Consider the following 15,298-nt stretch of genomic DNA (forward strand, 5'->3'; position numbering starts at 1 on the left):
TCATTTTGCTCTGAATTGTTTTAGCTATTCTAGGTCTTTTGTTCTTCCTTATGAATTTTAGTATTGTTATTTTCTAGTTCCGTGAAGAATGTCATCAGAATTTTGATGGGAATTGCATTGACTCAATAGATCACTTTAGGTAATATGGCCATTTTAATATTAATTCTTCCTGCTTATGAACAAGGGTTGTCTGTCTTTTCACGTCTTTCGTCTTTCTTTTTAATTTCTTTCTTCCAGCTGTGATTTATCTTTTTTACTCTTATAATACACACACACACACACACACACACACACACACACACCCGCACACACCCGCCATGGACAGACGTTCTTAAATTTAATTGGGTCTAGTTTGTCATTCTTGTCTTTTATGGTTGCTGTTTTTTGTGTGTGTGTGTGTGTCCTCTTGAAGAATCTTACCTTCCCCACCTTTGGAAGATACTATTTTAACAATGTTGAGAGGTGGGACCTTTAAGAGGGGATTAAGTCATGAAGACTCTGGCCTTGTGAATGGATTTAGGCCATTATTAGGAGAGTAACTTTCTATTAAAAGAGTAAGTTTGGCCCCCTTTCCTTTTTGTTCTCCCTTTCTGCATACTCCTTGTACAAATTCTCTTTCCCTTCCATCTTCTACTATAGGATGATACAGTAAGAAGGCCCTGTAGGATGATACAGCAAGAAGGCCCTTGTCCTTAAACTTCCTAGCCTCTAGAACTGTGAATAATAAATTTCTTTGCTTTATAAATTACCTGATCTCTGATATTCTGTCATAGCAGCACAAAATAAATCAAGACACTGTCCTTTGTTTTCTTATAGAAGCTTTATTGTTTTAGCTTTCTCATTTATGTCTGTTAATCGTTTCAAATAGTGTATGGTGTAAAATAGGGTTCTGTTTTTCCTGTAGATATCTAATTGCAATAGAACTATTCATTGCAAAGACTGACCCATTGCCAATGAATTACAGTAATGCCTTCTTACAAAACTGGTAATTAGATGTTAGTTTCTAGACACTCTATTTGTTCTATTGATCTAGTTGACTGACTTATATAAATCTAGAATCTCATTGTTTTGGATATTGTAGCTCTATGGTATGTCTTGATACTTCTAAATTTGCTTGACTATTTCTGGGTCCTTTGCATTTCTATCTGAATTTTAGATTCGGCATGTCTGTTTCTATAAAAAAAAAAGTGTTTGAATTTTGATTGGGATTATATTGGATCTGTGGACTAATTTAGGAAGAGCTATCTAAAAATTCTTGATCATAATATAAATATGGTTTAACTTGGCATTTGTATAAACCTTCCTTAATTTTTCTAAGTAGTGTTTTGTTTTCACTGAAGAAGTCTTAGAGATGTTTTGGTAGATTTATTTGATTTTTTGATGGTATAGTATAATTGTTTTTACTATTCAATTTTATTTGCCACTTCTTTGTGGCTGAGATACAGAATTTTAGTAAGTATTCGCATATTGCTCTTTTATCTAGGAATCCTGCTAAATTCACTTAATAGTTTGGCAGTTTTGATTATTTTTGAAGAATTTGTAAATTTTTTTTTTTTTTTTACACTTTGCAGTTTTTATACTCTCATGCTTTCTGTAAATAGCAGTTATTTTCTTACTTCCCTATCTTTACACATGTTGTTTCTTTTTCTTTATTGCATTGACTAGAATTTCCAATACAGTGTTGAATAGACTTTGTAATAGTGGATGTTCTTGTTTCATTGCCAAATTCAGGAAGAAATATTCACATTTCACTACAAAGCATGATTTGAATTGCAAAGTTTCTTTGCAGAATTATCTTTTATCTTACTAAAGTGGTGTTTATTGTTCTTGGCTTATGTGGGCAAAATTTACTACTTATTTTGGACATTTTTAAGTCATTCAATCAAATTATTCACAATCTTTTATTTCTGTAGCCTTTATATACTAGATGAAACTTCTGTTTATCTTTTGCTGCATTTATTCTTATTTTTACCTTTTAGAATGAATCAAGAAAACACTATAGGTATTATTTCTTGTTACTTTTTATTACCTTTTACATTTAAATGAAATTATTAAATTAAAAAAAAATACACATGGCTTTTTTCCCTGTAAAATTTTACAATTTAACACTTTGCTGATGATGTTGTAAGTACTGACTAAATACTGGGGATATGACTTTGAATATGACATAGTTTGCATTTTAGTAGTAGCAATTAGTAATGGACAGTTAACCAGATAATACAAATGTTATGAAAATAGTAAATAGTAGAGTTCCAAGGGAACCTGACCTTTTGGGGAAGAAGTTGGGAACAGCAGTTTTTAAAAAAAATTTTTTAGATATAGGTAGACACAATACCTTATTTTATTTATTTCATTTAAATGTAAAAGGTAATAAAAAGTAACAAGAAATAATACCTACAGTGTTTTCTTGATTCAGCTCCGTTATCCCTAGTTTTTCTAGTGTTTTGAACATAAAGGGGTGCTATATTTTATTGAATACTTTTTCTGCATCTGTCGAGATGATTATATGATTCTTATCTTTAAGTCTATTGATGTGATGAATTACATTTATTGATTTCTGTATGTTGAACCAACCTTGCATCCCTGGGATGAACCCCACTTGATCCTGGTGGCACCGTCTTTTTGATATGTTTTTGTGTTCGATTTGCCAGAATTTTATTGAGGTGTTTACATTTATGTTCATTAGAGATATTGGTCTGAAGTTTTTGTTTTTGTTTTTTTAATGTGTCTTTGCCTGGTTTTGGAATCAGGGTAATATTGGCCTCATAAAATGAGTTTGGAATTGCTGCCTTTTTTTCTATTTCCTGAAATCGTTTGAAGAATATTGGTATTAGTTCTTCTTTAAAGGTCTTATAGAACTCGGCTGTGTATCCATCTGGTCCTGGGATTTTCTTGGTTGGTAGGCTTCTGATGGTGTCTTCTGTTTTGTTGCTTGAAATTGATCTGTTTAAACTGTGTATATCATCCTGATTGAATTTGGGCAAATCATATGACTCTAGAAATTTGTCGATGCCTTTAATATTTCCTATTTTATTGGAGTACAAGTTTTCAAAATAATTTCAAAATATCTTCTATATTTCTGTAGTGTTTGTTGTGATATTACTTTTCATCACGTATCTTACTAATTTGAGTTTTCTCTCTCCTTCTCTTTGTTAGCATGGCTAAGGATTTGATAATTTTATTATTTTTTTTAAGTTTTTTTTTTTTTTTTTAGTTGTAGTTGGACACAATCCTTTATTTATTTATTTTTATGTGGTGCTAAGGATCGAACCCAGGGCCTTGCACATGCTAGGCGAGCACTCTATCGATGAGCCACAACCCCAGCCCCTAATTTTATTTATTTTTTTCAAAGAACTAACATTTTATTTTGTTAATTTTTTCAATTTTTTTTTTTTTTTTTTTGCTGTTGTTGTTTCAATTTCATTGATTACAACTCTGATTTTAACTATTTTCTATCTTCTAGTGCTTTTGGTGTTGATTTGTTCTTCTTTTTCTGAGGTTTTGAGATGTAATGTTAGGTCATTTATTTGTTGACTTTTTCTTCTTTTAAGAATGAACTCCATGCAATGTACTTTCCTCTTAGAACTGCCTTCATAGTGTCCCAGAGATTTTAATATGTTGTATCAGTGTTCTCATTTACCTCTAAGAATTTTTTAATCTCCTCCTTGATGTCTTTTGCAACCCATTGTTCATTTAATATCGTATTATTTAGTCTCCAGGTGTTGAAGTAGTTTTTATTTTTAATTTTGTCATTGATTTCTAGTTTCTAATTTCATTCCATTATGATGGGATAGAAGGCAGGGTGGCTTTTTTTACTTTTTTTATTTGTTAAGAGTCTCTTTGTGGCATAATATATGGTCTGTTTTATAGAAGGATCCATGTGCTGCTGAGAAGAAAGTATATTTGCTTGTTGAAGGATGAAATATTCTATAATATAATATAGAATTATGTCAGTTAAGTCTTAAATTATTGATTGTATTATTGAGTTCTATAGTTTCTTTGTTCAGCTTTTATTTGGAAGATCTATCCAGTGCTGAAAGAGGTGTGTTAAAGTTACACAAAATTATTGTGTTGCGGTCAATTTCACTCTTGAACTTGAGAAGAATTTGTTTGATGAACATAGCTGCTCCATTATTTGGGGCATATTATATTTATAATTGTTATGTCTTATTTGTGTATGGTTTCCTTGAGCAATATGAAATGTCCTTCTTTTATCCCTTTTAATTAACTTTAGCTTGAAGTCTACTTTATTTGATAACGAGGATGGAAACCCCTGCTTGCTTCCACAGTCCATGTGAGTGGTATGATTTTTCCCAACCTTTCACCTTCAGTCTGTGGAAGTCTTCCTACAAGATGAGATAAGTCTCCTGGAGGCAGCATTTGTTGAATCTTTTTTTTTTTTTAATCCAATCTGCTAGCCTGTGTCTTTTGGTGAGTTTAGGCATTAACATTCAGGGTTATTATTGAGACATGATTTGTATTCCCAGCCATTTTTGTTATTTAACTTGAACTTGGTATCTCCTTTGATTAGTTTTTCCTTTAGTGTAATACCTCCCTTCTGCTGATTTTCATTGTTGTTTTTCATTTCCTCTTCATGGAATATTTTCTCAAGGATTGTAGCGCAGGTTTTCTAGCTATAAATTCTTTTAATTTTTGTTTATCATGGAAGATTTTTATTTCATCATCGAATTTAAAGTTTAATTTTGCTGGATACAAGATTCTTAGTTGGCATTCATTTTCTTTCAGAGCTTGATATATGTTGTTCCACTATCTTCTAGCTTTCAGGGTGTGGTTTGAAAAATCTGCACATAATCTAATTGTTTTCCCCCAATGTAATCTGATTCCTTTCTCTTGTGGCTTTTAATATTCTCTCCTTATGTATGTTAGGCATTTTCACTATTACGTGCCTCGGTGTGGAAATCTATTATGATTTTGTACATTTGGCGTCCTTGTAAGCCTCTTGAATTTGGTTTTCCAATTCATTCTTCATGTTTGGAAAATTTTCTGATATTATTTCATTCAATAGATTGTTCATTCCTTTGGTTTGGAACTCTATACCTTCCTCTATCCCAATAACTTTTTCAGTTTCTTAAATTTAAAAAGTATTTATAAAAATTTAAAGTTTGTAAAAAATTGACTTTTTAAAATTCAAATTACTGTTACTGAGCCCAACTTCTATATTGCTCAGTTTTATTATAGATAGGATCTGAGTTGTTAAAAAAAAAATAGTAGGACATTTCTGTGATTAAATTGAAATTTTACATACTTTTGTTTCTTTGAACAATCAAGGATTTGAAATCTTTGATAATTATCAGATTGGTTTCTTGGTAAAAGTGACAAGTCCTTGTAGTTTCACTGAATCTACATCAGACTGAATTTTATATCAGAAAAAAAAGATTGCCTGAATATATGTAGAATTGAAATGTCTGAGCCGAATTGAAGCTATTAGTTTTATGTGGAATGCAGTGTCTTTCTGCAAGGTAAAATGAACCTTGTTGCTCCTTACAGAAATGCTGGGGCTGACCGACTGCTTATACCATAATTGCGTGTCAGTGTTTGGCAAGTTCAGCAGCTTAGGCTTGAAAATAGGTTAACCTGTGTTGTCTTTCTCAAATTGTTGCATTTTCCAAAGCAGTTAAAAAGGTAGATCTACTTTATTGATTCTTTGGATTTAAAAAAAAAAACAAAAACTTTAGATATTACAGGATGAGATTCTGTGAGATTTTAAATGTATTACAATATACATAAAATCCATTTACTTTTCAAGTGTAATTTTTGCTTTTTTATGTATAGATAACCCATTTGAGTACAGAGTCTGTTAAATGCAAATAAGTACTAATTACATTTTTAAAATAATTATTATTTTATTAGAGTAAATTTAGGGCTGGGCATATAACGTGGGAGAGCATATATGCAAGACCATGGGTTTGATCCCCAGCAGTGCCAAAAAGAAAAAAAATATTCTAATTTGATTTATTTGGTTAATTGATATGTTTATACCTGAATTGTTTATACTCAAAATATTTCACTACAAAGCTTTATATCTAATATCGGTCCTCTTTAAGTTTTATATGGAAACATGAGTATAATTTACATTGGGATAGAAGTGTTTGCATAGCATGTTCTTTATTTCATTGCTGTATTTCTTTAGTATTTGTATGTACTTGCCTGGCCTATATATTATGTTCTTGAACAATTTATAATTGACATGTGGTCAATTAGGGCTTTGCTTAAGTTGCTGAGGCTGGCCTCAAACTTGTTGGCCTTCCATGTTACTGGGATTATAAGTGTACACCACAGTGCCTGGCTATGTTTTTCTCTTAATGACTGATTTTATTCCATTTGTGTCTTCCAGACTTTTTTTTAATGGGAAGTTATTTGTTTTCTTCTATAGTCATTCTCTTTGTCTAATCCTGTTTTCTGCCTTTTTCTCATTAGTGAATGCTCATATTAGTCTTCACAACCAATTTTTAATGATTATAGATATCTTATTGTTCAGTATAACAGTTTACGTAAACATTCCTCTGTTATTTTAGATATTTTCCAAATTTTTATAATCAGAACAGACACCATATTAATATTGTTTCCATAAGTACATCTCTTCTGCTTCAGACTTTCTTTCAAGGTGCTAATTCTTTTAGTGTATTTCGTTTTCTTTCCAAGGGGAGCTTAAGTGTGTTATTCTCTTATATTTGATCTCAAATGTATAATAATTTATTTTTTTCTTTATAAATCACTTTTTTTCCTCTATATGAGCCCCCCCACTTTGAAGTCCACTAATTTTACTATAACGTGTGCTGGAGCTGGTCATTCTGTGCTGCTATTCTTATGTATACAGTATGTGTAGTTTCATATCTTTTTTTAAATTTTAGGAAAATTTTCTTCAGTTATAGCTTTTGTATTTGTTGTTTTTCCCTATCTTTGTCATATTGTTGTTGTTGGATATCTTTGCTTATTTTCAGTTGTCTTTTTTTCCTAAATTCTTTTTGATTTTTAAAAATTTCTTTTTACTTCTAGATATTCTCTGTTTGTTCATTCTTGTATTTCTTCTAAATTAGCCTTCATTTTTAAAGAGAATTTTAAAAATTTTAATTCTTTTTCAAGTTCTTATATCTCATTTTTTAGTTTTCTAGCTAACTTATGTTTTAAAGGGTCGTGTGTCATTTTGTTGTCCTTTTGGCTATCAGTTGAGAATGTCTTCTTGTTTTCTTTGTTCTCACAGTAATTATATGTGGAGTGTATCTCTGAAATTAGTTTCCTTGAACTTCTAGACAGAGATGGGGTTCAGGGTATGTAATTTCACAGAGCTCCCTCTTGTTTTAAGGTAGGTTTCTTAAAAAAAAAAAAGTGTTAGCTTGCTTTCTGGGGTTCCCTGATTTGTTCTATTTCTCCTATTGAATGTGAACCTTTGTTTTTTTTCTGTTGCTTCAGCTTCTCCAGGTTTACTTCTGCTCCCAGCAGTCTCCTCAGTGACAGGGAGGCACTTTGGCTGATAATTTTGGGGATTCACAAGGTCTAAACTGCTGTAGCCCTTCAGAACTTTCATTGACCTGAAAAGACCTGGTATATAATGGGTATTACTGGTTAGAGTTGAAATTTGCCACCACGCTTTTCTGTAAATACTGTATGGCTTTGTTTTCAGATCTGTTTCAAACTTCACATTATTTCCCTCTGTTTTTTTGTTTGTTTTTTTAATATAGACACTACCATGAAGGACTCCTCATGGCTGTTAATTGACCTGCCAGCATGTTTTGGGGGGAATTAATGTAGATGTATGACTGTCTAGTTTTATTGTAAATATACATGGAATTTTAGTTCTATCTACTTTATTATCTGTTAAGCACAGACACATGCACATACCCCTTACATACTGTATGGGGGTGGGGGTCCTTTAAGACCCCAGTAGAAGAATTCACAAGACTCAGTGTATAATCACACAACTATGATTTATTATAATGAAAGGATATAGAGCAAAATCAGTAAAGAGAAAATGCACATGGGGGAAGTCCATGGGAAACTAAGTGTGAGCTTTGGAGAGTCATCTCCCCAACAACATGTAGTGGTGGAGGGAATGTTGTCACACAAAACCTTCGGTCCGTGGTGGCCCAATGAAAGCTCAGTTAGTCCAAGTAGCTGAGGGGCAAAGCAGAGGTATAGAAAGAACCTTATTACCATAATCTGCCTGGTTGATTGGAAGATGGCTGTACTATCACCATTGTCCTAGGGACCATACCTGCAAGTGAAGGGCTTATATAGGAAATTTAAGGAAGTGTTTCTTCAGCCACAGATGGGTGGCACCAGAATAATCACTAATCCTACAGTGGTCTATTTTCTGATATTATCTGACAGTTATCAGATGTTTTGGCTTGTGTATATCTGCAGAAAGATTATTGATGAGAAGGCCTTATGATAATGTTTCCCTTGTTTCCTTTTTTCTGGAGTAATAGCTCTTAATGTCTTATTTAGAATTTAAAAAGCTAGGGAAAGAAAACAAAACGCAAGTTTACAAAGGACAATTTGCAGAGGACAAGTTAACTCACTAGGTAGCTTCACTTTCTGCCCTCTGAAGGTTTAGTAGATTGAATTTGCTGAAATAAACTAAACATCCAATAACAGGAGAGGTAAGAATGAAAACTGAGTATCCAATAACTGAGTAAGATTTAGAAGCTTATATACCCTTCTTTAAATGAGAGAAGTGGGGACCATAGGCGCTTTCTGAGAGAATAAATGCATTGTGGGGAGAGGAGTGGATCCAAAGAACAGACAGTTCCTAGGGCAGAGTTCCTCTGGGTTTGGGAGGGGTTAAGACGAGTTATGGAAAGTTGAAAATTGTGCTGTGAACAAAGGCAGTCTCTCAGATGACATCCGCAGAAGGGATAGGAAGTCTGTCCAGTATATATAGTGATGACCTTTAGTTTCTTCTGTGAATAATTTTCCCTGATTAATGAGATTTCCAAGATGATTTTATTCCTTCTGGATGAACTCCTTAGGCAAGGGAACTTAGAGAAAGCCATTCCCTGTAATTCCAGAAAGAGGATCCAGTGATTTGTAGGAGGGGTTTGGAGTAGGTGTTGGGAGGTCAGAGAATCCGGAGGCTGATTCTCTGTGCTGAGCGTGTCAAGCCCCAACATTTTCTAAGCATCAACAGAGATAATGTGCTTAATTTTTCCAGCCTAAAATTGTGACATTGTATGAAATGTTATCTACCAGGAAAAGCTTGCAAGTAAGTTTTTATTAGAAGCTGGTTATTTAGAAGCTTATATACCCTTCTTTAAATGAGAGAAGTGGGGACCATAGGCACTTAATGAGAGAATAAATGCATTTTGAGTAGATGAGTGGGTCCAAAGAACAGACAGTACCTTAGGGCAGAGTTCCTCTGGGTTGGCAGCCTTCCTCTAATGCAGCCTCTCTGGCTACTCATATATGCCAAAATTCCAGACTCCTGGAAGGAAAGCAGATATTCATGCATACACCTCATCTTTTGCACAAATAATTTAGGCATAGTGAACCACTCCTATCAGGTATAATGGGAACCTCCCAAAATTCAAGTTCCCAGATGCCAGCCAAGGACCAACCTTGAAAGCAGAACTTGCTAAAGAAGTCTCATGTCTGCTTTTCTGCACACATACATATGAATAGTGGAATTTAAAAAGAGTTTAAAGAAATGCCACTATTATAATCACTATTTCCCAGAATTCTCCAATTAAGATCTTTCTCGAAGCAGAAGAGAAATCTGTTCAGATTTCCATTTTGAAGATGGTGTTGCTACAATACTAGGAAGGATTGCTAGGAAACCATTGAGAGTGGAAGTGGGTTAAACATGTAGTAGCTCAGGTGATAAGAGGTTATCAGCTAGTGCTTTTGAAAGAAGACCTAGGAATCGAGGAAAGGGGAGGGGAAGGAGTCAAAAGGGATACTACATATGTATATTTATGTGTGTATGTATATGTCCACATGCAATATATATACTACACACTAAGGCAATAAGAAAATATCATGATGGGCTGGGGATGTGGCTCAAGCGGTAGCGCGCTCGACTGGCATGCGTGCGGCCCGGGTTCGATCCTCAGCACCACATACCAACAAAGATGTTGTGTCCGCCGAGAACTAAAAAATAAATATTAAAAATTCTCTCTCTCTCTCTCTCTCCCTCTCCCTCTCCCTCTCCCTCTCCCTCTCCCTCTCCCTCCCTCTCTCCCTCTCTCCCTCTCCTCTCTCACTGTCTCTTAAAAAAAAATATCATGAATGTATTTTCTTTTCTGTTTCTAAGTCATAAGGGGAGACAAGTCCAGAAAATTTAAATATGTAAAAATTTAAAACCTATGATAGAAAGCAAGAAACAAACATCAGTAAAACTAAAAGGAAATGGGAAAAATATTTATAACCTCTAAGAGTGTTTATGGCCTTATACTAAGATTTGTAAGTTAGTACTTTTAAAAAATCTTAACCCAGTAAAAATAGGTAAAGTGTATTAATGGGCAGTTCACAAAAGGAGAGAGTCAAATGGTCATATTGTTTTTCAACCAGGACCTTTTAAAGCAAGAACAACAATGAGATGCAAATTATTTTGCAAATTAGCTGTTGTTGTTGTTTTTTTTTTTTTTTTAAAGAAACTGTAGTAGTCAGGTACTTGGAAATGGAGGTAACTTAAATGTCCAGCATTATAGATATCAGTTGATTTTTTTTGTAGAACTTTTTTTTTCTTAAAATAGTTATAATCTACAAAATAAGTGCTTAACAAGTTAAGACTGATGATATAATAGATGTAGAAAGTTCAGAAATGATATCCTATTAATATTAATACAGGATCAAAGAATAGACATCTATAGAAGTTGGTGTGCTTACTTATGAATCTTTTTAAAAAAATCTTTGTAGGAGCTGGGTGTGATGGTGTACTCAGAAGGCTGAAGCAGGAGGATTGCAGTTTGAGGCCAGCCTGGGCTGACTACTTAACCAGAACCTGTCTCAAAATTTTAAAAACAGAGAGAGAAAAGAGAAGAAAGGAAGGAAGGAAAGCGGGGGGGGGGGGGGGGGGGGGGGAAGAAGGAAGAAAAGAAAGAAGGAAGGGAAAGAAAGAAACCCAGGAGGGTTAGGGACATAGCCCAGAGTTTGTGCTTTCTACTTATAAGCCCAAAGCCCTGGGTTTGATTCCTGGCACCATAATGAAAGAAAAAAAAAGTCTAAAAATTGATCGAATGATGGGTATATAAGCAACAGTGAACAAAGTATTAGGAACCTATGAGACAGTGGTAAAAGCTACTGTCCATCTGAATCTGCAGAAATGCCATTTAATCCTCAAAAGAGTCTTCACAGGCAAACAAAAGTCTTTTATATTTTATAAATGAGAATATTGATGTGTGGAGAATTTAAGTATTTACCTAAATCATGGCTAGTTTGGCTGAACCTCTACCTAAAGCCAGGTTTATCTGAGAATAACATTTATGATTATCTGTAGCCTTTTTTTCTTAATAAGTTGCCATGTTGATCTTAAGAACTTGAAACAATATATATAATTTAGCTTTTGTGAGTCAAGAAATATGTTTTAACTATTTATGTTTTATTTTATAAAGTGGTAAACTCCTTGTTCCCTGATATACTCAGACAGATTCTGGATAACCATATTTTAACAAGGTTTTAGGTAAATTTTTGCTGTGGCTAATATCAGTTTGAACTTTATAAACTTTGAGAATCCACCAGATCTATGTTTTTATGGTGTTAGTTCTCTTTCTTTCACTTCTGCTTGTGCATTTCATCTAAATTTAGGTCATGTGGAGGATCGTAAGTATATGAACTCAAAGTGCTGTGGAAATCCTTGAAAATTAATGTTTGCCTTATGTTTTGATAGTTTGGCACATGACTCTAAACCATTAATTATAATTCACTAAAGAATTCTGTCTTATGTAATCAAAATTCATGTGGTTTATTCTTGAATGTAGACCAGAGGAAGGATTTGTCTATTCAAGTGTATATGCTTTTTCTCAGCAAAAATGAAAAATATATAAACCAATACTTTCTTTTTGTACTTTAGCTATATGTAAAAAAGAGCCAAATGTAATGGGTGAACATAATAGTTATCTTACCCTAGATGTTTGATAGCAAATACTTTGTTTCCTTAGTTAGAGTTTGTTTTATGTTATTCCTAAACATTTTTTGTTATGGAAGGTAAATGCCTGTTATTTTTATAAAAACATCGTAGAATTACATAGATTATAAATTTGCAGGGGAAAGTAGCTTAAATGTCAAGTACTTAATTCTTATGATGCATTATCATTAGTTTGAGTGTCATTTTTTGGAAAAATAGGTAAATTCAGTCTGTTGTAATGTAAGACCTGTTTACCCATCCTGTATCTTTATTTATTTTGGTGCATTAAAAACTGGAAATGGAGAATGTTTTCACTGCCTCAGGGATTAGTGTTTAGAAAATGGCCAGCATTGCTCTTAGGCTGATACTTTTGAAAGAGTGGATATAATTTATCTCAGGTCTGTAGCGTTGCCAATTCCTCCTTTAGGGTTTAATGTCTTATTATGCTTCAGGTGTTAAGTTGACAGTTTATCACATACTCAAACATACCCCGATACCTAAAGTATGTATAGAAAACAAATGTGAAATATTATTGCTTATTCTCTCCCAGTGTTCCTTTATACTTGTTCATGATTTGTCTCTGATCAAATCCAATATTTATGGTGAATGTTCTAACCCTAATGGATTAATGTAGGCAATCTCTGTATGAGATAAAATCATGACAGATATTCAATTAATAGAATATTTGCATGTTTCGGGTTCATTTTACACCCCCAAAATAATAGTGTGATTGTTGTGGTAGAAATATGTCAGTCTTGAAACTAGAGAAGTCATAAACCCCATGTGAAATGTATAGTTGACTATTATTTATAGCTTATGTAAAATGTTCTTATGAATGCTTACCATTATGTAAAACTTATTCTTTTATTTTTATAGTCTGTTCGGCACTTGAAGTACTCCTTGTTCAAGAAATCTCTACTGGGCAGTGTTTCAGATAATGGAGTAGTAACTCTCTGGGATGTGAATAGTCAGAGTTCATATCATAACTTTGATAGTACGCATAAAGCTCCAGCTTCAGGCATCTGTTTTTCTCCTGTCAATGAATTGCTGTTTGTAACCATAGGCTTGGATAAAAGAATCATCCTCTATGACACTTCAAGTAAGAAGTAAGTGTGATGTGCTCATATCTTACTTTAGTTTAAAAAAAAAAAGTTATTAACAAACATAGACTGCTGGCTAATGTCCAGGGGATCTAATGTTTTTACACTTAATATGTATAGCTAGTAAAATCAAGCTCTTTTTCTTTTCATGCAGAAAAAATTGATAGGGGTATGGATATTACTTAGGGTATTTTTGAAATATAAATATTGAGGGATAACATCTTAATATTTTCATGTCTTTACTTTAACATACTTACTATTCTTTTTGTAAATACATATTTTTAAAGCATTATGATTAACTTGCTTTAAAATTAATTTATTTTCTAGATCAAAGTTTCCTAAACTATTGACATTGTGGACTGGATAATTCTGTGTTGTGGGGGGCTGTTCCAATTATTGTAGGATATTTTGCAGTATCCCTGGCCTCTACCTATTAAATCCTGTTATCATTGCCAGAGTCATGACAGCCTAAACTTTCTCCAAATATTGTCAAATATCCCTGGAGGATTATGGCCACCTAGATGATCTTCTAAACATCTGGGCCCATTTTGCTTCTTTCTTCAGTTATAGGTGTGCTGGATCAGTTACGTAAACAAAAACCAGCTACAAGAGTGCTAGAGCTGTATTCAAGATACCTGATGGGAAGTTCCCACTGTCGGGCCTTGTTAGGATGCTAGAGTTTTTACTGTTACTTTTTTCACTCTCAGAAGAGTTAGCAAGCCATTCTTCTCACACTAGACACAGGCAAAGAGATCAGCTTCAGCAGATCAGAATCCATATTTCTGTGTTAGCTTCTTCAGGATCAAGCTACATGGACTCTGTTCCTTTTAGCTTTTTGGTCAAGAAGTGTACAACTGAGAACAAAGTAGCAGCTGCTTCCCTGTGAAAGGTCATGGTCCTCTTGAGACCTAAGCAGTTCAGTAAATGGAAAGTGGTTACTTAGAGCTTCATCAACCCTGAGGCTAGAAACCCTTTTTGTGAAGTATCACATAGGAATTGTGTCACATTCACTTCCAAGATAATAATTACTCAAGGTGCTGTTTTCTACATTCTGGTTGATGTAAATTGTACTTATTGAAAGTGAATAGAAAAATAGGATGTAACATTCAGCAGTTACTTACATGTCATTTTATTAGAAATGTCTCAAGACAGATTCTAAAATTCTACTTTAAACAAGTGTTTGGGATGTGTATGCTGTTTACCCAATTCTAACTTGGTTAGTAAACATTTATATCACATAAGCTTATACACATATCTGCATATACTTTGTTCCCTTTTCTAAAGGGTAGTGAAAACTTTGGTAGCCGACACTCCTCTGACTGCAGTCGATTTTATGCCAGATGGAGCCACTTTGGCTATTGGATCTTCCCGTGGGAAAATATATCAATATGATTTAAGGATGTTGAAATCACCAGTTAAAACCATCAGTGCTCACAAGACATCTGTGCAGTGTATAGCATTTCAGTACTCTACCGCTCTTACTAAGGTGAGATATTTTCAGCATTTTTTATTTTACTAAAAAATTCTAGCTCAAAATATGTAAATTTTTTTCACTTAAATGCAGTATGTTGGTTCATAATTATATGACAGCATTTTAAATAACTTTAGCATAAAGCCCTCTGATACTTAATTTTAAAAATTTGCGGGTACTTAATTTTCTCTGTTTTTAAAAGTATTTTAAAAGTATTTTTATTGGTTTAGAAGAAAACTCAGCTCCAACACCAAGCTTAAGATATGTAAGGGAAGAAAATGTTTTTAATCTAATAGAGAATATAAAATATTAACGTATTAGTAACCTGACCCTTTAAATGTTTCATTACATTTTAGTCAAGTTTAAATAAAAGCTGTTCAAATAAGGTCACAGCAGCGAATAAACGAGCCATTAATGTGAGCACCGTTGGTGGAGGAATTCAGAATTCTGGAATTGTCAGAGAAGCAACTGCCACTTCCATTGCCACAGTTCTCCCGCAACCCATGACAACAGCTGTGGGGAAAGCAACAGTTGCTGTTCAGGAAAAAGCAGGTAAATGTTATGTATGTAGAATTTGGTGTTTTTTTCTTCCCCAAATATATTTAATTAGCATTTTCTTTAAGAATGTATATCTCAAAATTCATT

General features: G+C 33.5%; 1 protein-coding gene across 4 annotated transcripts in view; it reads left to right on the plus strand.

Moving 5' to 3' along the window:
• NEDD1 (NEDD1 gamma-tubulin ring complex targeting factor) overlaps nucleotides 1-15,298 on the plus strand; it is a 54,461-nt gene that overhangs the window by 20,822 nt on the left and 18,341 nt on the right. For all 4 annotated transcript variants that reach the window (XM_081311070.1, XM_081311072.1, XM_081311071.1 and 1 more), the window contains 3 exons: nucleotides 12,959-13,188; nucleotides 14,467-14,668; nucleotides 15,010-15,205. In XM_081311070.1, coding sequence (XP_081167196.1) covers nucleotides 12,959-13,188; nucleotides 14,467-14,668; nucleotides 15,010-15,205 — 628 coding nt within the window. The remainder of the gene's footprint in view (nucleotides 1-12,958; nucleotides 13,189-14,466; nucleotides 14,669-15,009; nucleotides 15,206-15,298) is intronic.

This window comes from Spermophilus citellus, assembly GCF_964194105.1.
Source record: "Spermophilus citellus genome assembly, chromosome: 10".
Classification (NCBI taxonomy): Eukaryota; Metazoa; Chordata; class Mammalia; order Rodentia; family Sciuridae; genus Spermophilus; species Spermophilus citellus.